The following is a 21,639-nucleotide window of genomic DNA, read 5'->3' on the forward strand; positions in this document are numbered from 1 at the left end:
TTGGCTGCTTCCTGCTTGCCCCCCACTGGGGATCAAGCCCACAACCTGGGCATGTGTCCTGACCAGGAATCGAACCAGCGACCTCTTGGTGTATGCTCAACCACGGAGCCACACGAGCCTGGTATATAAACCTACTTTTGAATTTAGTTATAATAGAGGAGGCATTAATGCCCAGTATTACACTGGTAATTTTTTTCTGTATGGAGGCCCATTTTGTTTTCTGGCCAGCAAAAAAGGAAACTGGCAAAACAATCAGAGTCCCAAAGCCAAATTTCACTTCCTATATCTTTTTTCAGTTCTGTAAATCCTAACTGTGCACAAATGTAGTTATAATTCTGATTTGGGGCTTCAGAATTGAATACAGTGTGCCAACATGTTTGAGGTTAGAAACAGAAGTGAGCATGATGAAACGCCGGAGGGTGATATCAGAAGGGGCTGCTTAGGCAGCAGCTGTTAGCCCTGCAGAGACTGTGAAGTCGGATCGACCGTCCAGAGTAATTTTACTGGAGCAAGGAGCTGTTGACATCTTAATATAGGGTTCTGTTTAGTGCTTTGGGGGCCACCAGATCCTTGCTTCCTTTCTCTTAGTGAGACCCAGGCAGAATGAAATGGAAAGACAGCACTGAATTCCAACTCAGCTCCTTTCTGAACACGAGACATGAGGCAAGTTTCTCATTTCTATTCCTAGTCTGCTCTCTCATCTATAACATGAGGACAATTATTCATCTAGGAGGTGGGCATAAGCTTCAGCAGTAAAGCCAAGTGTCTGCCACACAGCAGCCGTTCAAATGACAAGTCATTTGATCTCAGGGTCATAAATTGGGCGTATACATTTTTATTTTTAAATGATATTTACTCCAAAAATTCTCACATAAGAGAAATATTATCTTGCCCTGGCCGGTTTTGTTCAGTGGTTAGAACATCGGCCCATGGACCAAAGAGTCACGGGTTCGATTCTGGTCAAAGGCACATATACCTCAGTTGTGGTTCGGTCCCCAGCCCTGGTCAGGCGGGAGGCAACCAGTCGATTTTTCTCTTTCACATCAATGTTTCTCTCCCTCTCTCTCTCTCTCTCTCTCTCTCTCTCTCTCTCCCTCTTTCCCTTTCTCTCCCCTTCCCCTTCCTCCCACTCTATCTGAATATCAATGGAAAAATATCCTCAGGTGAGGAGAAGGAAGGAAGGAAGGAAGGAAGGAAGGAAGGAAGGAAGGAAGGAAGGAAGGAAGGGAAGGAAGGAGGGAGGGAGGGAGGGAGGGAGAGGAGGAGGAAGGAAGAAGAAAGAGAAATCTTATCTTAAAAGTATAGCTATTTGTGGTTACTTTTTTTTTAACCCTCACTTGAGGATATTTTTTCATTCTTTTTTTTTTTTTTAATCCTCACCTGAGGACATTTTCCCATTTTTTGTTCAGATAGAGCGGGAGGGAGAGAGAGAAACATTGACGTGAAAGAGACACATCGAGTGGCTGCCTCCCACACAACCCAACCAGGGCCAGGGACAAACTGCAACCAAGGTATGTGCCCTTAGCGGGAACTGAACCCGGGTCTCTCTGGACCGCAGGCTGATGCTCTAACCACTGAGCAAAAAACATCTAGGGCTCCACTGATTTTTAGAGAGAGTGGAAGGAAGGGAGGGGAAGAGAGAGAGAGAAACATCATTGTGAGAGAGACACATCGATTAGTTGCCTCCTGCACAACCACAACCAGGGCCAGAAATCAAACCTGCAACCCAGGTACGTGCCCTTGACAGGGAATCAAACCCACAACCCTTTGGTCCTCAGCCGACCCTCTGACCCCAGAACCACCCCAGCCAGGGCAATGAGTGCTTTCTTTTTCCTTTTGGTGGTGGGTTTCTTAAAATGGAGTAGTTCATAGTCCCCAGTCACACCATTATTTTCTGGATTCTTCCCTGAGATATCCCAATAAATCCCAAATAGCATGAATGTCTTCCCTCCCAGAAAACAAAATTCTGTTTTCTTTTTTTTAATTCCTTATCAGGCTTTTTGCCCCCTAATGCATGATATTGTTGATTTGGAGAAAAGCCGGAAATGTTCAAAACATGCTGACTACAAAGCTAGAGGCTTGGCTCAGACGCATGAGTCTGAGGAGGACTCGGCCGCCGCCTCCCTGCGGGCTGGTCTCCCGAGGGCCGCGGCAGAGATTCGGGGGCATTTCCCGCCCGGGGCCTGACAGCCACCGGCACTGCGGCGGGGCTCTCCTCTCTCCACATCACTGCTTTCCTCTGTGCCGCTGGGGAGAGAGCGAGAAAGTCGCCTGTGTTCTGTCCTTTGGCTTCCAAACAGCCAGAAAAAGAGTAAAACTCGTAAGAGTCAAGAGAACACAACCCAAAAACAACTTCCTTAAAAAACAAAAAAGACCGTTGAAACCATTTCAACTCCGACAGATTTTTCTCTCGTTCGTGGACATGTGCAGACACCACCAGGACCATCTTAAACCATCTGTTCTCTTCCTTAATATCTGCAGGGATTTAGTTTTGTCTCTGTCTGTGCTCTCTTCTCCTTCTAATTTTTATACATGTTTGTAAATATTAATCACTCTGATACTTCATCCCAATATTAAGAAAGACCCCAAAGAACAGCCCTAAACAGAATCACTGAGCAGATGGAGGCATGATCTCATCTCTGGGTTTATGAATGCACAGAGCGGGTCAGGTTGCTTGTCCATCATCAGTCTCCTTAATCACAACCGAAAGGAAATGCTGAGTGGCTGTCTATACGGAAAGGAGAAAATCAATCACCGTTAAGCGTGGTGCTCAACTATTGCAAGAAATATTTCCTTACAGTGGCCCAGTTCACGACTTAGCTCTCAGAAATGGACTAGGAAGAGAAAAATGTGTTTTACCCAGTTACATTTTGCTTGTGGATTTCCCAAGGTTGTGCTAATAAGAAATTAGGTAGGCTAATAATAAATCTATGTCAAATTCCTTCCACCAAAAACAGAAGGCAATAAACATCTTCAAGTCCAATGAAAAACTAATAATTGATGGGAGAAATGTGATCTAGTCGATGAAAAGGATTATCTGAAAAGAGTTGGAGAAAGTGAAGTCGTAGAAAATGGGGTAAGTCAGGAAAGGTGCTCCATCCCTTGTCTTGGTTGACACACTCTCCCCTTTAACAAATGAAGTCACTGCGGCACCCGTCTCAGGATCCCCACCAAGGTCCCCCAGCTTCACAGTGCTGGAGCCCAGGCCGTGTGCTCCCGTCTCTGCTCTTGACTCTTGGACTCAGCTGCCTGGTGTCCAGTCGGATGGATTCGTAGGCACCACTGGTGCAGCAGGTACTAACAGAGTGTTTTGCCAAGTGTGGTCTCCCAACCAGTTGCCCCGGAATCACCTGGAAGGTTGATAATATGCAAATTCCTGGCCCCACCTCACACCCGGTGATCTAGAATCTCTGGGTTTGCACCAGGCCATCTTCACTTGAATACAGTTCTCTGGTGATTAATAAGCAACTTCACCTTTAAGAACTACCATTCCTACCACCCTCTCGCCATAAACGGACCGCTTGTCCGAACATGAGGCTGCGTTGCTAAGTAATTATTCTGATTGTGCTGCATCATCATGTGTCAGTCAGCAAACACTCGCTGAGACTCTTGCCCTTGGGAGGTTCTGTGTGACTCTCTGGGGGAGGGGACGCGAATATTCAAAGACATTCCTCACGGTCAGCATTTGCCTACATAATCAATTTTCCACACAGCCTTCATTTTGTTTTCTTTATTTATTTGTCAGTTTGTTTTCTTGTTTGTATGTGTTTTCCCCACTGGACTTCACGCTCCAAGTGGACAGGACATGTCTGGCTTTGGTCAACATTGTGTCGCTGGGACCTAGCATCATGCCTACCAGTCACCTTGTCGAATGGATGGATGAATAGAAATAATGAACGAACGTGCATACACCCTTGTTGGGGAAGTGGAACACATATATAACTGTTAGAAAAGGAGCGAACAAGTGAGACCAACGGACATGGAAATGGAGACGAGCTGCATTTCAACCACATAAAATTTGTGAAATTCTAGGTACGAGAAGTGGCATGAAAATGTGGAGGTGAGAAAGCATGACACGTGGATGAGGAACCCAGAACTTTTCTCTCATCGAGGCTGAGAAACACAGGAAGGGGAGCAGTCGGCAGAGGGCAGAGGGCAGAGGGCAGAGGGCAGAGGGCAGAGGGCAGCCACTGTGTGTCAGCCAAATCTGTTTCGTGAATTACTTGAAAGGAGAAGAGAAGCCACCACGGGTTTTTCAAACACGGTGGTCACAGGATCTGAGATATATTGATTAGGTAGCAGTGTGAGGGTGAGCAGAAGGGAGGGGGTAACAGTGTGAGGGTGAGCAGAAGGGAGGGGGGTAGCAGTGTGAGGGTGAGCAGAAGGGAGGGGGTAGCAGTGTGAGGGTGAGCAGAAGGGAGGGGGGTAGCAGTGTGAGGGTGAGCAGAAGGGAGGGGGTAGCAGTGTGAGGGTGAGCAGAGCGGAGGGGGGGTAGCAGTGTGAGGGTGAGCAGAAGGGAGGGGGTAGCAGTGTGAGGGTGAGCAGAAGGGAGGGGGGGTAGCAGTGTGAGGGTGAGCAGAAGGGAGGGGGTAGCAGTGTGAGGGTGAGCAGAAGGGAGGGGGTAGCAGGAATGGGCAGGTGGTATAGCAGTGTGAGGTGAAGCAGACGCGGAGGGGGGTGTGTAGCAGTGTGAGGGTGAGCAGAAGGGAGGGGGTAGCAGTGTGAGGGTGAGCGAAGGGAGGGGGTTTAGCAGTGTGAGGGTGTACGCAGAAGGTGAGGGGGTGGTAGACAGTGTGAGGGTCGAGCAGAAGGGAGGGGGTAGCAGCAGTGTGAGGGTGGGCAGAAGGGAGGGGGGTAGCAGTGTGAGGGTGAGCAGAAGGGAGGGGGGTAGCAGTGTGAGGGTGGGCAGAAGGGAGGGGGTAGCAGTGTGAGGGTGAGCAGAGCGGAGGGGGGGTAGCAGTGTGAGGGTGGGCAGAAGGGAGGGGGTAGCAGTGTGAGGGTGAGCAGAGCGGAGGGGGGGTAGCAGTGTGAGGGTGAGCAGAAGGGAGGGGGTAGCAGTGTGAGGGTGAGCAGAAGGGAGGGGGGTAGCAGTGTGAGGGTGAGCAGAAGGGAGGAGGGTAGCAGTGTGAGGGTGGGCAGAAGGGAGGGAGGGTACTCTGGAGCAAGGACTTGGGGGTGCTTTTCTCCCACACTCATTTCTGGTCCTAATCTCTCTGTACCCCAGTGTGGATTGTGGAAACTCAAACAAATATGCTCATTTCGAGCAAATGTCAGCCCTTTTAATCTTCACAATCCTATAAGAATAGAAGTTTTAAAATCAAACATCACGTTATGGAAAGAGTGTCCATAAGACCTGCACACCACTAGGGGGTCTGGGAGTTCTAGGGACAGAGACAAAAAGGGCTCGGTTTCAGAGCAGCTCTTGACTTGTTCCCACTTATGGTGGCAGCACCCCACTTGATCGCTCTGAGAGCCACCCTGCCAAGGTTGACCTTGGCCTCAGGTTAGACCTTCCATATTTGACCAGCATGGTGCCCCTGTCTTATGTCCAGGAATCCTATTAATTGTGGCATCTTCTAGTCTGAGCCCAGATTAATGCTCAGAATCACTGTTAGCACAGATTCTGGGGACTGTTACAACTGATGGAACAAAGCTGGCTCCTGGGAACAGGCCTATTTGCCATCCCGGTGTCTTTTCAAGACGCAAATTCGTCACACCATCTGCTCAGAGACTGATCCTATTATGATGTCTATAGTCCACTGTGTTGTCGGCTTTTAACTTAAACTATGCAAAAAGAAAATAACCATGGTCTTTTTTTAATTTTAATTTTTTTTCTTAATTTTTAGAGAGAGAGGAAGGGAGAGGGAGAAGGAGATAGAAACATCAATGAGAGAGAACATCTATTGGCCGCCTCCTGCATGCCCCCCACTGGGGATCGGGCCCACAACCTGGGCATGTGCCCTGACCAGGAATCGAACCAGCGACCTCTTGATGCATGGGTCGATGCTCAACCACTGAGCCACACCAGCCGGGCAAAATAATCATGGTCTTACTTACAACTTTTTTTTTTCATGTCATTACCTGTCAGGTATGTTTGCTCATGGATCTCTGTGACGCTCAGGAGTTCGGCACTCTGCTGTTGGCAACTCTTCCTCGCCTGATGCCAGGTTAAAGCAGATTTGGAGTTAATCTGGTAGGAAATGCCCGTCAGTGGGTCTTTTTTCCATAAGTTTTCACTGCCTTCAACTGGAAAAGAAGTCCAATGGGGTTGTGTTATGCCTAGAAACGACTTCCGGTGAACAACGTTTTTAAACCATCCTAGAAGCATTATTGCCTCAAGACTTTTATTTCTTTTCCTTTCTTTTTTTTTTTCTTTTACTTATTTTTAAAGTGCCTATGAGATTTTCTTCATTCGTGAAATGAAGAGGGAGAGTTTTCTAAAGGTCAACCACATCCAATCCTGCATCAACTTCCTGTTCTTCCATTGACACGTTTGGGGTCACATGAGTTGGGATGTGTGGCAATTACAAAAGCTAAGAATAGAGATACCAGCCCAACTTCCTTCATCTAGGAAAAAGTAAAAGGAGAGGAGAAAATATGTATATGTCTTCTCTCAGCAAGTGAATATTTAAAAGTATATTTTCTTTATTGACTTTTGAGAGAGAGGAAGGGAGAGGAAGAGAGAGATAGAAACATCGATGAAAGAAAACATCAATTGGCCACCTCCTGCATGCCCCTCACTGGGAATTTGACCCACAACCTGGGCATGTGCCCTGACCAGGAATTGAACCGTTGACCTCTTGGTCACAGTGAGCCACACTGGTCGGGCTCAGGAGGTGAATATTTTGTCTGCACATTCTAGTTTGGTCATTTTAGGCCAAAGACACAGGCATTAAAGGGAAGGTAATGAACTCCATAAATCAACTGACCTAGATTTGCATCCTGCCTGGCACTCACAAGTGGTTTGACCTAATTAAACTGTTAACTTTTAGAGTCTTGCTTTCTCATCTCTAGAATACTTTCTTGTTTTAAATCCTCACCTAAGGATATTTTTCCATTTTATCTCTAGATAAAGTGTTAGGGGGAGAGAGAGAGAGAGAAACACTGATGTGGGAGAGACACATGGACTGGTTGCCTCCCACACGACCCTGACCAGGGCCGGGGATGAACCGCAAACAAGGTGCGTGCTCTTGACCAGAATCGAACCTGCGGGCTCTTTGGTCCTCAGAGCGACTCTCTAACCACTCAGCCAAACTGGCCAGGGCTAGAATACTTTAAATATAAGTAGCTCCTGGCAATAGTAGATACTGATTGTTAGTTTTTCTTCCCTCAGAGTAAAACATGAATATGTTAGCTTATTTTTCTTGTTATTTTATAATTTCGAATGTATTCTATAAACTTAGGTATGCTCTATGAAAGTCCAATCATATATGTAGATAAATTTTATTTATAGCCTTTTACTTATGCTTGGGAAAAGAGTCAACAAATGAAATATTTTTGTGTGCTTCATGTTTTGAAAATGTCTCTTTTGCCTTTTTAATAATACAAATGCGACTTACAAGTCATTTTGTAAAGTAATAATCTTTTCATTTATTTGCAAGAAAGTGAGAAACGATTAGGTAACTTCTCAAATTTTTTGAGAAGTATTCACTTTTCTAAGAAATTGGGCAGTTCTCTGTAAGCATTTGGTCTGTGCTGCCATGATTATTTTGACCTGACAAGAAGTAACCTACATCATACACATGCCACACACTGTGATGTGGTATCTGTGGTCCCATGGCACACCAAAGAGGAAGAAAAGTATATCAAAACCTTGCCCTGGCCAGTTTTGCTCAGTGGTTAGAGCGTCGGCCTGCGGTCCAGAGAGACCGGGGTTTGGTTCCCGCTAAGGGCATGTACCTCCTTTGCAGTTTGTCCCCGGCCCTGGTTGGGTCGTGTGGGTGGCAACCACTCAATGTGTCTCTCTCACTTCAATGTTTCTCTCTCTCTTCTTCCCTCTCTTCCTCCAGCTCTATCTGAAGATAAATGCAAAAATGTCCTTCGGTGAGGATTAAAAAAAAACACTTTGTTCAGGCAACAACATAGAAATTTCTAAGATGGCTTAAGTATAAAATCAATACATGTATTTATGTTAAAAATAAACCTTAATTAGTGATATTAAACTTAAATTAGCATAGCCTGAGGCCTTATTAGTTTAAGTGTCCAAATGGATTCTTCTCCATGTGAGATTATTCAAATGAGACTGTTTGAGGTTTATTTGAAGATGGAAATGTTTTAAATAAATATTTGTAGGAACATAGAGGTTTTACATACAATACAGTTTAAAAATGTGGAATATATACATAAAAGAGGGGATTATTCTCTTATCCAGGAATGGAGGAAAGGGATATAAATGAACACAGAAGGAAAAGCAATTTGACTTTTTCTTCATTTAGAGAAAGTGTATATTGCCTTTTAAAATCAAGGAATTAAAACCTATTTGTCATTAAACGCATAGGTTTGCTGACTATACATCTCCCTAAATTTTTCAAATCCCCCCAGTAAAACAGCACAACTGATCTTGAGAGCTAGTTGCAAGCTATGAGGAACTGAGAGAAAGGGGTCTTTTTTTTTTTCTTTTCCTATTCTCATAATATTAGAAAATAAGTGTCTAAACATTACAACGAACAATACAAAAGACATCTATCAACTATTACTAGGTCAATAGCTGGTTCCTCATCTTCCCGTATTGAATATTTTTGTTTTATGACTAATATAAAATAAAATGTTTTTTTTTTTAAAGGAACACGAAGCAAGGAAAATGAAATAGATTGGGCAACTGCAAAGCCCTTTTAAAAAGGCATGAAATGTATAAACTATGCTTTTGATTTTTAAGGCATATTAAAATCAAACAACTTTTTTATTTTCTACAGCTGCTTTACTTTTACATTTAATAGGAAAAATACATAATTTAGTTTGAAAGACATAAATTACCAGTAACAGGACTTAAAGATTCTTCTAGGACATACTCAGGATACACCTCCTACACATGCTCATCCTAGGTGGTGTTTTCTTTGTGATTAGGGACTGGTCCTTTATCTTCCATTTAATAATTAATTCAATCATACTTGCACCCAGCAGCCCCTTTGTCTACACCACTCAGGTGCAGGATGCTGTAGTTGGACCCATGAAATCCACACACCTAAGAAACCCAATAATAATAGATATAGAAAAAAACCACTCTTACCTAGTAAAGGATAAATACACCCCTCGATCTCTGAAAAACAAGTATTGCTTTATCTTAAGGAAAAAACAGCTCAATGTTTGCCTTCAGACAAAAAGATTTCTAATACAGAGCTCAGACATCTATAAACCTGTCATGGTGACCAAACCTCTGAAGGATGCTAACAAGAGAGGTGGATATATTTACCCCACCCAAGAATGAGAGAGCAGTGAATGAGATGCCCATGAGTGTTGTTCTTCACCCCAAGAGAGGGACTAAACACAGAAGAGAGTTACAATATATGGAGCTAACAAACTAAGTTTATTTTTAGTGAGATGTTTAGGAACTACAGATCAAAAGAGAGAAGTAAGCACGGTTCTTGCAATTCTGGCTTTCACTTGACAAACTGAAATCTTTTTATAAATTGGGTGGTTGTACAATAACGCGGAATAGTGTGACTGTGTGTGACGTCTGGTCCCGAAAGCCCAGCTGTAGTGACGCCGCTGCCGTCCAGATGGCCTGTCTCCCAACCTCCCGGCCCGCACCTGAGGTTCTCCCCCTAGACCTGCCCCTCCACAGGATGGGGGTAGAGAGAACTCTGGGTCACTGCAAAAACCAGGAGCTACTCTGATTCAAAAGTCTGAAGAGGTCAGTGGGTAAGAAGTTTAGGGGGAAGAGTGGAAAGGGGTGTCTGGTAGCTGGAGGAGAAAGCGGAGTGATTGGGGAAAGTAGAGCAAAGGACTCGCCGTGCTTTTCTTCTTCTTCAGCCGAACACAGCTCTCTCCGCCACCCCAGCCTGCTGCACGCTTTCTTTATAGATTCCGTGGAAAGAACACCAAGAATCCTTGTGTTCTGGCCCCTTTCCATCAATACAGTGCAAGAATCTGTATTTCGGCAATACTGCTTAAATTTTCATTTTAAAAAGGGCTTCACACGTGGGAATAGCCTGCGTCCATGTGACTCATGGCTGTGTTAAATTAAATACTCTTCTTAACCAAGTTTAAGAAGAGTCTCATTACTGTCGTTTTCACAGTGGGGAGCCCTTTTCATTACATTCACACAAAACTCAGGAGCTCTTCATAGCTCTCTGTCTCTTTCCATCAAATCACATGCTTGTGACACTGTTTAAATTCTGTTTGTAATCTATAGTTTAATAAGGGTACATCGATGGAAGAGTAGGGAATGGCATGCTTACCTCTCCTATTAAGTATATATTGAATTATATACAGTATAATATAACTTTGAATTATATACAGTATAATTATATACAGTATAACTTACTAAACAACTGACAGTAAAGTGGAAGTTGAAGAAAAGTCGTGGATGAACATAAAGGAGTTATTTGATGCAGCCCAGGGCTGTGTCAGAAGGTCCGTGTTCTGGTCTTTGGCCAAGATGGGCCTCTTTCTCCATTATAAAGAGGGGACAATGACATCTACAATAGTCTGTAGTGGGGCATGATGCAATAATAAATGTAAAATAACTGGGGGGAAAACATTCTAGATAAATGCAAGGTGCTATCGTTATGTTGTCATACTAAATGTGCCAAACTTTTCTTGATGATAAGGTTACTTACATTTCAATGGACAGTATCCAAACAGTTTATCCGTGTCATAATCTGCAGTGGCTCCACACCATAACCAGCCGTCCGATGACCCATCCTTCGTGCAATCCGCATACCACTTGTTTTTAAACTTGAATGGAAATACACAGGCTGCTCCGTTCGCATTGCCCAGAAGTGAGTACATGACTAAAAGAAATGCATTGACTTGCACTTAGAATGTAAGTGATGCTTTTGAACATAACTCTTCAATAAGGAGCATACCAAAGCACTGACCATGCTCTTCTGATCACACTTGGTGTCCCCACCCAAGGGGTTCCTTTTTATTGCTCTTCTCTCTCTACCCCCGTCTTTGCTGGGAATGTACAAAAGTCTGTACTTCGAAATAACTCTTTCTGCTGTCTTTTGGAACAGATTTTCCTCTTTCCTCTTGCAAGACAAAAGTAGTCAACTCAATTGACACCAGCTTTGACCTCTGCATTTCCTCCAAAACAGAGGAGAGGTCATCCTTCTTCATGGTGGGAAGCACAGAATTATGAACTCTCTAGATTAAAAATTATCTTATAGTTGTCTAACCCAAAAACACAATAAATACAGATATGCCCTATAATCAGCCAAGCCAGCCTCCACTTGAGTTCCTCAACAGTTGGCGATGGGGAAGGGCAAGACATGAGCCTAATTCTAATCCACATCATGGCAGAAAAATTTAAAAAATCTAAAATCATTGTTCATTAGGGTTTGGCTTAAGCCAAAAGGATTAGAGAAGCTCAGATCTTCATTCACAACCAAACCACTCACCTCACTAAATTCTCCAGTATGTTCAAAGTTTCTCTCTTTGTAGGGATACTCCCTGGGGGAGATAATAACTCTCTATATTGAAGTATTTGGCCTCTTTCCACTAGTTGATACTAAGAATTTGTCCCAGGTAAGCATACACTTTACTTAAGTTTTGTAGATTCTATGACTTTAGAAAGTTCTTGAAAGACATCTTAAAAGTCATTTATATAATATAAAGCATGTAAAACACATAGCAAAGCACCTAACATATAATAAGAGTAAAATAAATGTAAGGGTTTTTTTATCTCCTTTCTTTTTCTTTTACTTCTCCAGTACTTTTTAGGACTGTTTATTTCAAATACCTCATAATTGGTTTTTTGTCAATTAGCTAGTTCAAGTCTAGCCCTTTATCCTACTGTATTACAGGAACAGTTTTCCAAATCACATATTATATAATGAACACACTGGTTTCAGAAATAATGATGCCATCTTAAGCACTGGGATACCTCTTCCTTCATATGAAGAAACCCTGTGAAGACCACCTCAGGGCCAGTTGTACTGTTCACTAAATTAGCCAAGGAATTTTCAGTGCTGGATTTATAGATGCCAATCAGACATGGCCTTCTCAGGACTCAGTTTATGTAACAAAGCTGATGAAGCCAAAAGAAGCAAACTGCACTGACAAAATCATGTAATGCCGTCAATTCAGTTTTCCTCTTGTGGCCCCAACTTCTAGACAACCTTAGATCCTCCTGAGTCTACCATTCTGAATTTGTTATTCTAAAATAATCTCTGGTCTCCGCCAGTTTTCTTTAGAGACTCAACATGCACTCACTCTGCATTGTCTTCAGTTTTCATATGTATATTCCAATGAGTGGATTCCGAGATCACTATAAAGGGCTAAATATTCTACCAGGAATAACTTACGTGCTGGGAGAGAGCTGGAGACTATGCAAAGTATAGTCAATGGACCATCTACATCCAACCACCTAGGTGTTCCTAAGAATCATTCAATGGATTCCTAGCCCTTTTCCCCAGGATGCCAATTTAGCATCTGAGTGGTAGGGGGACCTTGGAATCTACATGTTTAACAAGCCCTCCAGATGATTCTTTAGCATACTGAAGTTCGAGAACCACTATCCTTTGCATATTTTCCTCAAAGTAAACAGAGGAAGAGATAGGGAAGGGGGCTACCGACCTTCAGTGATGTATTTTAAAATAAGTTCGACGTCTTAGCACCAATCTAACTTGTGTTGACTCCCTCAATTAGGACTATTGTCCTGTGTGTGGGAATTTGACTCAGTCAAGCCTGGTTCACCCTTATCCTGCCCTGTAACTTTCCATCAAGTTTTTCCTGAAACTACAAAGGTTGTCACTCACGTAATTTCTAAACCTACATTGTGTTCAATAAATGCCTTGGGATAACTTCTTTCTGAACCCTTCTTCTCTTTCTCCATTTTCTACTCTCCCTCTTTTATATAGGAGGAAAATGGAAAGCTGATAAATTATCACCTTACAAAGATCGGAATTCCTCTGCTTTGCTTAGTGACAATAGCTCGATTCAACTTTGTAGCCTCAAGTAATTTAGTAATTTTGGAAACAGGTTATCTCTTGTCCCAAAAGGCAAGCATTTTCTCTGATCCTGAGGTCTTTCTTGATAACACTTCACAATAACCAAGTGTCCAAACCTGGAATGAAGTTTAACACCATCTCACTCCGGAAACCTTGCTAAAGGGCTCACGTTCCTTTTTATTTCTGTTTAGTCTTGTTTTTTCTGTACACCAGAGAATGAAATTTGGCCTAGAGAAGACTAAATGCTGTGATTTTTATTTAATCCTCAAGAGTTTAAGGAACCAACTACATATAAAATTATTTCCTGCCCGATTGGTGCTACTACTTCATAAAATAGCTGACTGGATGTGCTGCATGTTACCTTACAAATTAATACCCCAGCTTTTCATATCCTCTGATTATTATAGTCTGTAAATACACATAAGGTGACTAATCAGAAATACTTTGAAAGCCAAACTGTCGAGGAATGCCAAGGTTTCATTTTAGGTAATCTGACTTGGTAAAGATTTGGTTTCCATGGGTCATTTCTCCAGGGTCATTTGTTCAGGGATAACTTAAACCAAAGGAAAAGAAACATTGCTAAATTAATTTATCACTACAACTATATAATGTCAAAGATGACAATGAAAATTAATTTCTAAAAATTATAACCCATAGTTTAAAAATAAAAATCTTAGTCAGCCCTGGCCAGAGAGGCTCAGTTGGTTGGTCGTGGTCCTAGGCACTGCTAGGGTACCAGTTGGATGCCTGGTCAGGGCACAGGCCTGTGTTTGGGGTCCAGCCCCCAGTAGGGGGCATGCAGGAGACAGCTGATCAATGTTTACCTCTCACATCAATGTTTTTTTCTCTTTCTCCTTCTCCCATCCTCTCTCTCTAAAATCAATAAAACATCTTTAAAGCAAAAAAAAAAAAAAAAAATCAGCTAAAGTTTTAAAAAGTACCTTCCCATTAATTACAAATAGCTAAAGTATCACAGAGGACTTTTTACCAAATTTACTCACTGTCATGTTCTCACAGAACATGGACTAGTTCAAAACGCAAAGGTAATAATCCATTAATATTTCTAGTGGAGACTAAACAAGAATGTGCTTATTTTCTTGAATTCGTTTCCAACTAAGAAGATGAAAAAAAAAAATTCACAGAAAGGTAAAACATTTTATGCCTCTTACCTTCATAACCTCTTGAACATAAATCATCTGTGGTCCCATAGATCTTCCATCTGCTCCATAAACCGGATCCTTTGTAAAGCATAATGTTCTTTTCTTGTTTATTGCCATAGTTAAAATATAAATCTTCTCCCTCGATCCCCAAAAGTGTGTCATTTTTGCACTCCCACTTCTGAAATTCACTTTTCGAGTCACAGGCATAGAGAGTGACAGCAACCCAATCCGTTTTTGATGGCACCCCCAAGCATAATTTAAAGGCAACACTCATAATCTGGGATTCAGACACCCAGCGGAATCTCTGTGCTTCCGTGTCCCGGTTGCAAACTGCTGTCTGGACCGCACTGGGGCTGACTGCCTCCACGCAGCGCTTGTGGTCTTCATTATATATCAAAAAATGCCTAGTGTCTGTTAAAAAGAAGAAGGGGAGGGAAGGAATGATGTTTAAATGGGTACAGTGACAAAGACAATATTTTAGGTCAAAAGTTCCCAACATTTCCATTTCTCCAAAGATCTATGATCACAGGAAGAGGGGTGCAGTTGGCTCTGCCTGAGCCACCTCAGCACCCTCTGGGGGACCCCTGAGGCTGGAAAGAGACTGGACTGAGAGAGTCCATGGCTGCTGGTAATCATCCATTCTAAGGAACACTGGGAAAAGGCCTGCCTTAAACGCACACTGATTGTAATGGAGTAAACAAACAGTAGGTAATAGGAAAAGAAATAACAATACACATCAGAGAAAAGAACATCTGGATACGAATACCATAAGCTATAAAATTGAATGTGTGTGTGTGTGTGTGTGTGTGTGTGTGTATATATATATATATATATATATATATATATATATATACTGGAATAGAATTCTGAAGTCTGACTCACCCTACCCTCTTTGAGATAGATGAAACTTATACATAATTATTTGAATTGTAACTTTAGGGAGGTTTTTCATAACTTAAAAAATAATTTTATTTTAGCCTGGCTGGTGGGGCTCAGTTGGCTGAACGTCGTCCCATGCCCCAGGAGGTCGCCAGTTCGATTCCCGGTCAGGGCACGTCCATGTTGTGGCCTCAATCCCTAGTGGGGGACATGCAGGAGCAGTGATGCGTGTTTCTATCTCTCTCCCCCTCTCCTTTCCTCGCTCTCTAAAATCAATAGAAACATATTTGAAATAATAATAATTATTATTATTGTTATTATTATTTTATTTTAGGAAATTTTACCTTCATTTTATGTCCAGCAAATTTTTGAACTAAGTGCTTTCTGGGTACCTAGAGACATTTTTGTTTTATTTTCCCTTCCAGAGTAACTTAGAGACTTACCATCTAGAGATAAGTTAGTACCCGTATATAATTTTAGCTTTGATTCATTGGAATACTCATTCTCACCTTTGTGCAATAAAAAGATACAACAATGTGTTTTAAAGTATAATAATTTGTTTTTTATATCATTTAAGGTAATATTTTAAGACTAACTGTCCAAATAACTTTCTTATGCTTGTGATTTGGGGCTGTCAATTTAAATATATATAGATGGTTTATGCTTATAATATTTATGTGTTGTCCAGCAAAAATCAACTTCCCCTTGCCAAAAAAAACCATACAAATAAAAAGGATCTGCTAAGCATATTTTTGTCCTTAAATCAAGATTGAATTTATGTAAATGTTCTTTGTTGTTGTTTATTTTTTTAAGAATAGACCAATGAAAGACACTATTTTAATTTGGGGCCATAAATATAAATTAAGTACTTCTTGTGAAGTTTTTCAAAATTCCTTGTATTTCAATGGTTCTTTCAAAATGAACTGGTAGTATTGCAGATTCTTGAGAATCCAACCAAAGGAATTCCTTATTTTAAATCAAATCACCCTGTGAAATATAACAAAGTAATAATAGTCCCACTAGCAGATTCCTTCACTGTTTACAAAGCACTTTATCAGCCATATTTTATTTATTGTCCTCAACATCCCTCTGAAGTTAACACCCACCACTTACACTCTGAGGTCAGCTGTTGGGCCACCGACTAGACCTTATAACGGATCTTTGCCTCAACACTATCCTCTCCTGCACACTCCTAAACCTGCTCTGGTCCCACACTCGTTAGAGACCTCCTGCCTCCATCTTGTCTGGGTTCCCCACTCGGTGCTGCTTCCCGGGATGGGTTCCCCATTTCTGCTAATCCGATTTCTTATCATCAGGATTCAACACAGATTGCATTCAGAACATCTGCTTCTGTATGCTTCCTTCGAACTGGTATCTGTCATCCCAGCATGCCATGCCAGGCTCAGGCTCCTCCCATCTGGCTGAACTGCCCGGCTTGATCTCATTGTGTTGCATCCCATGTCCTAGCCCAGCAAGTTTCAACCATTTCATCTCCTGGCACACACAAACTAATTACTAAAATTCTAACGCACCAGCAAAACAATTGTCTTTGCTGGTTTGACAAAAATTAGGCATAATTTTGATGATACACACACACACACACACACACACACACACAAATAATAACAGTAATCATCTACCCTTTTTGCTCCAAAGTGACTTTTAGAAAAATCAGGTGCCTATACTATATAAGGATTTCTAGTATCAAGCATTAACTAATCAGACGCAACCTTATTATGCAACATGACTGATAAGATGCAACTCTATTATATGGCCTATATATTTATGGTTCAAGACAGGGAATTCACACTGGATAGATATTGTTCTCTTGGGTATTGCCATTTTTTAAAAAAATATGTTTTTATTGATTTCAGAGAGAGGAAGGGAGAAGGAGAGATAGAAGCATTGATGAGAGAAATATTGATCAGCTACCTCCTGCACATCCCTACTGGGGATCCTGCAACCTAGGATTGTGCCTGACAGGGAATCGAACCAGTGACTTCCTGGTGCATGGGATGATGTTCAACCAACCGAGCCATACTGGCTGAGCTGTTGGCATTTTTTAATTTGACAATCTAAGGGAAAAGAGGTCAGTGCTCCTGACTAAATAGTCAGGTATTGCATGTTTCTAAAAATTCTTGAGATACACCAGTTAATTGCTGTCCTAGCATGACAAAATGAGTACCTTCCTGCACTGGCAATAAAATTAATTTTTTAATAATATGGTGTTTGGTTCACCATAAAACACGGGAATCAGAAAACAAAAGTTAAAAAACAAACAAACAATTACTATGATAATTTAGCGCACACAAATGTAAAACGAGGCTGCCTTTACATTTAATCTGTGCTTGTTCCACCTATTGTTTTCCTATCTAGACTTATCTCCCACTTTTCAGAGAGGTTTGCTCAGTAACAACATCAATAATAAATATATCGCCCTGGCCAGTTTGGCTCAGCAGTTAGAGCATTGGCCCGTGGACCAGAGAGACCCAGGTTCTGTTCCCACTAAGGGCACGTAACCCCGATTGCAGTTTGTCCCCAGCCCCGGTTGGGGTACTGTGGGTGGCAGCCACTCAGTGTGTCTCTCTCACATCAATGTTTCTCTCTCTCTTTTCCTCCCTCTCTCCCTCCCACTCTATCTGAAAATAAATGCAAGACTGTCCTCAGGTGAGGATAAAAAAAAATTATAAAAACATCACCTCATACTTCAGTCATTTGATTGTATTGTCAAGCACCCAACCCTTACTAACCACCTGAATTCAGTCAACCTACCAGTTGGTAGATGGTAAACAACCATTTAAGGAAAAGGTGCTTGAAAGTCTTTATGCACAAATAATGTTCCTCTTTCAGAGGTTTTTATACTTATTTGACTTTTACTTCACGTACTTAATTTTTATGCATAGTATTGTCTTAATTTTACTATATATGTGATGGTATTTAACACACAAAGATTCAATCTTCTCTTCCTTATTAATGGTACCATCATCTACCCAGATCCATAAGCCAAAAACCTAGGAGTCATCCTGGATTCTCAGTTTTCCTTTATTTTCTAGGACAAAAGCAGACTCTATTAGCTCTTCCCCCAAATGTACTGTGTTAATTTTATGTGTTAACTTGGCTAGGTCACAGTACACAAATTTTTGGTCCAACTCTAGTCTAGATGTTGCTGTTAAGGTTTTCTTTTTTTAAAGATAAGATTAACATTTAAATCAGTAGAGTTTAAGTAAAACAAATTATCCTCCATACTGTGGGTGGGTCTCATCCAATCAGTTGAAGGCCTTCAGAGAAAACAGACTGATGTTCCTGAAGACGAGGAAATTCAACTGCTAGACTGCCTTTGGACTTGAACTGAAATATCAACCCTTTCCTAAGTTTTCAGCATGTCAGTCTATCCCTGTAGATTTTGGAATAACGTGGCTCCATGACTACACAAGCCGATTTCTTAAAATAACTATCTCTTGAAAGATAGATAGATGATAGATAGACAGATAGATAGATAGATAGATAGATAGACAGATAGACAGATATATAGACACACACACACACACACACCCCATATTGGTTCTATTTCTTTGGAGAACCCTGACTATGAAGAACCATATACCTTATCCATTCTTTCCTCTACATTTCTATTGCCACCGCCCTAGACCAATCCACCATGGTCTTGTTCTGGTCTTCCTCTCTTTGAAATGGAGTCATCAGAGACGATAATGCCTGATCTCCCAGTTTCCTGGATCAGACCGATCTAACCGATCACCTGATTCCAAATTGCAAAACAATTGGCAAACAAACTAAGTCATAGCTGGCTTCCACTCAGCTATACTTAGCTCTCGGTCTATGCAATCTCTTTAGCAGATTGCCTGTGAAGTGACTTGGTCAATAATAAAATTGATTTTTTTTTCTCTTCTACCTTTATGGAAAGGTTTCTAGGTTGGGAGGAGATTTTGTTTTTAACTACATCATCCCAACAATTTAAACCCTTCAAAAGCGGACTACTGCACCGGGGGGTAACAATAGCCAGCCTACGTATCACAGCTCCCTAGAGGGGGAAGGCGAGCCTGGCTACCCCCCTGCCTAACCTCCCCTCTCGCCCTCACTACCTCTGGCCACAGGGCCTTTCTGTTCCTCAAACACCTTAAGCTCATTTCCACTTTAGAAACTTCTTATTTCAAATTCCCTCTTCTTGGGATGCTCACTAAGGTCCCAGCTCAAGGGTTAAGTCCTAAGCAAGCTGACTATCCTAAATTTACTTTTGTTTTCTGTATAATATTCATAGCCATCTTAAAATATATTCTTTTTAAAAAGTGTATTTACTTATGTTTTATCTGTGTCTCCCTACTGGAATGTAAATTCCATGAGTAGAAATACTTTATCTTTCTGGTTTAATACTTTATTCTCTCTTTTCAAAGAATAATAGTCTCTCAACAAATAATAGTGGAATGAATGAAATCATTTTATTATATCTGATACATCTTCCATAGTAACCCAGATACATTATTTTATTTAACAACTGATTAATGATGATCGGTCTATTTAATATTCCTTCGCCCCTGAAAGCTTATTTGTACTGAGGAGCAATTTATAAATTTTTATACTTATAAAAGGAGCAGTTGGAAATGAAAAGCTTCTATTTCAATACAAATGTATCTATTTCCGCTTCCTTGATTTATCTTTGACATTAGGAAGCAGTGCAAGTTTGATATTATCTTGACCAGACAATACGAGGAAATGTAAAATTATCGTTTTATGTTCCTACATTCATATGTTATTCTCTCCCAACTAGAAAATATGTGGTTTTGCTTTTACCATTGTTTCTGTGCAATGTCTCTGATTTAAATGTCATACTTCTTCCTTTTCAAGTGACTCAAGGCCAAAAAGCAGCTGGTGGCATTTTTGCCACCATGAACCGCACTGATGTTTTATACAGGGGTGGGCAAAAGTAGGTTAATAGTTGTTGGCATGGAAAATAGTATAATAATAAACAATAGTACAAGAATAAACTCGGTGTTTTGTGTACTCACAACTGTAAACTTACTTTTGCCTACCCCATATGTATAAATATTCTACATTTTGTTCATACTAATTATGTTGTAATAGAAATATTGCAAAGAAGCTGGGGAAATGAGGACCGTTGGATAGCTAGATTCAGTTATCTACAATCTCATTTATGGGCCCAAATGTGTTTCCTTTTTTTTAAATCACATCAGAAATTTATTTACAGAATTGAAGAGAACTTCCTGGTGATAAAACAGAGAAAAGTTGCTTGGCCGGTGTGGCTCAGTGGTTGAGCGTCAACCCGTGCACCAAGTGATTCCCAGTCAGGGCACATGCCCAGGTTGTGGGCCAATCCCCAGTGGACATGCAGGAGGCAACCAATCGATGTTCTCGCTCATCGATGTTTCTCTCTCTCTCTCCCTCTCCCTTCCTCTCTCTCTAAAAATCAATAAAGGAGAAAAATTAAAAAGAAAAGAAAAGTTCCCTGCCACACTCTGGTTAAGTCAAGGGCAGAAAATCAATGTTCAAAAGATAATGAGGGAAGAAACAATACATTTCAATCCAACACCTCAACTTAAAAATAACTCATATCATGGGTGTGAATTTTCTTTTAAGTGAGTTTTAAATGATTCCACAACACTAAGCAAGCAATTAAATTTCCAAACTTACTACCAAAGAAAATGAGGTTATTTAAGGTAGCCATTTGGATATAGAGCTCTTATATGCTATATTCCCTTACACATTTTTAGATTTTCCCCACCATCAAAAAATAAAATGCTGACATGAAAAACAGAAGAAAAATAACTTCTGGAAGATAAAGAAGCTGGATAAGAATGAAGTAAGTGGGTATATTGTAGCAGAGACAGTCAGAATTCCACTTGTTTCTTTCTGCCTTTGCCCTTTCAATGTATGCCAGCCCCACCCCCACTGACAACCCTCACCGCTGGGCCTGGGCGGGGCATCAGAGCCCCTGTCCTGGGAGCGGAGTCGCCCTCCACCGGTGGCCAGTGGGAACTGATGGACAAACACCCCAGCTCCTTGCACCCAGGTGGGATGACTCTGAGACACACACTACGAGTAGTTCCTCAGGGCCCTTCAGCGGGCTCAGCTCATTGTCCACCGTGGTCACTGCTCCTTAACACGCCCTTTATCAGTGTCTTCCCTTGCAGTGTCCCCGCCCCCTCTTCTGCCAGTGTATCCTGGGACCATGTCCCAAATAAACTACATCGTTCAAATCGTTGTCAGAGGTCAGCATCTTGAGCAACCCAAACTAAGAGATCTGTTTAGAGCCTATCAATGTATGTAAAACCTAGATATGTGTCCCCAAAGAACCGAAAAAGCAAATATGAATCAAGTACCTAGTATACAAAAAACAAAAACAAAACAACTCTGCCAAGTGCTGGAGGCTGGGGGATGACTAGGATCACAGCGCTGGGTTTAGCGCTGCTGAACATAAGGTTAAAGGAAACACTGAGAATTGTTTTCTTTTTCAC

At 41.6% G+C, this 21,639-nt stretch overlaps 1 protein-coding gene across 1 annotated transcript in view; it reads right to left on the bottom strand.

Moving 5' to 3' along the window:
- Positions 1 to 21,639, bottom strand: part of MRC1 (mannose receptor C-type 1) — a 92,403-nt gene that overhangs the window by 62,621 nt on the left and 8,143 nt on the right. Inside the window, exons 2-4 of the mRNA XM_036277665.1 lie at positions 14,282 to 14,683; positions 10,779 to 10,952; positions 6,082 to 6,246 (exon numbers count right to left, since the gene is read on the bottom strand). Coding sequence (XP_036133558.1) covers positions 6,082 to 6,246; positions 10,779 to 10,952; positions 14,282 to 14,683 — 741 coding nt within the window. The remainder of the gene's footprint in view (positions 1 to 6,081; positions 6,247 to 10,778; positions 10,953 to 14,281; positions 14,684 to 21,639) is intronic.

This window comes from Molossus molossus, unplaced genomic scaffold (assembly GCF_014108415.1).
Source record: "Molossus molossus isolate mMolMol1 unplaced genomic scaffold, mMolMol1.p scaffold_m16_p_1, whole genome shotgun sequence".
Taxonomy (NCBI): Eukaryota; Metazoa; Chordata; class Mammalia; order Chiroptera; family Molossidae; genus Molossus; species Molossus molossus.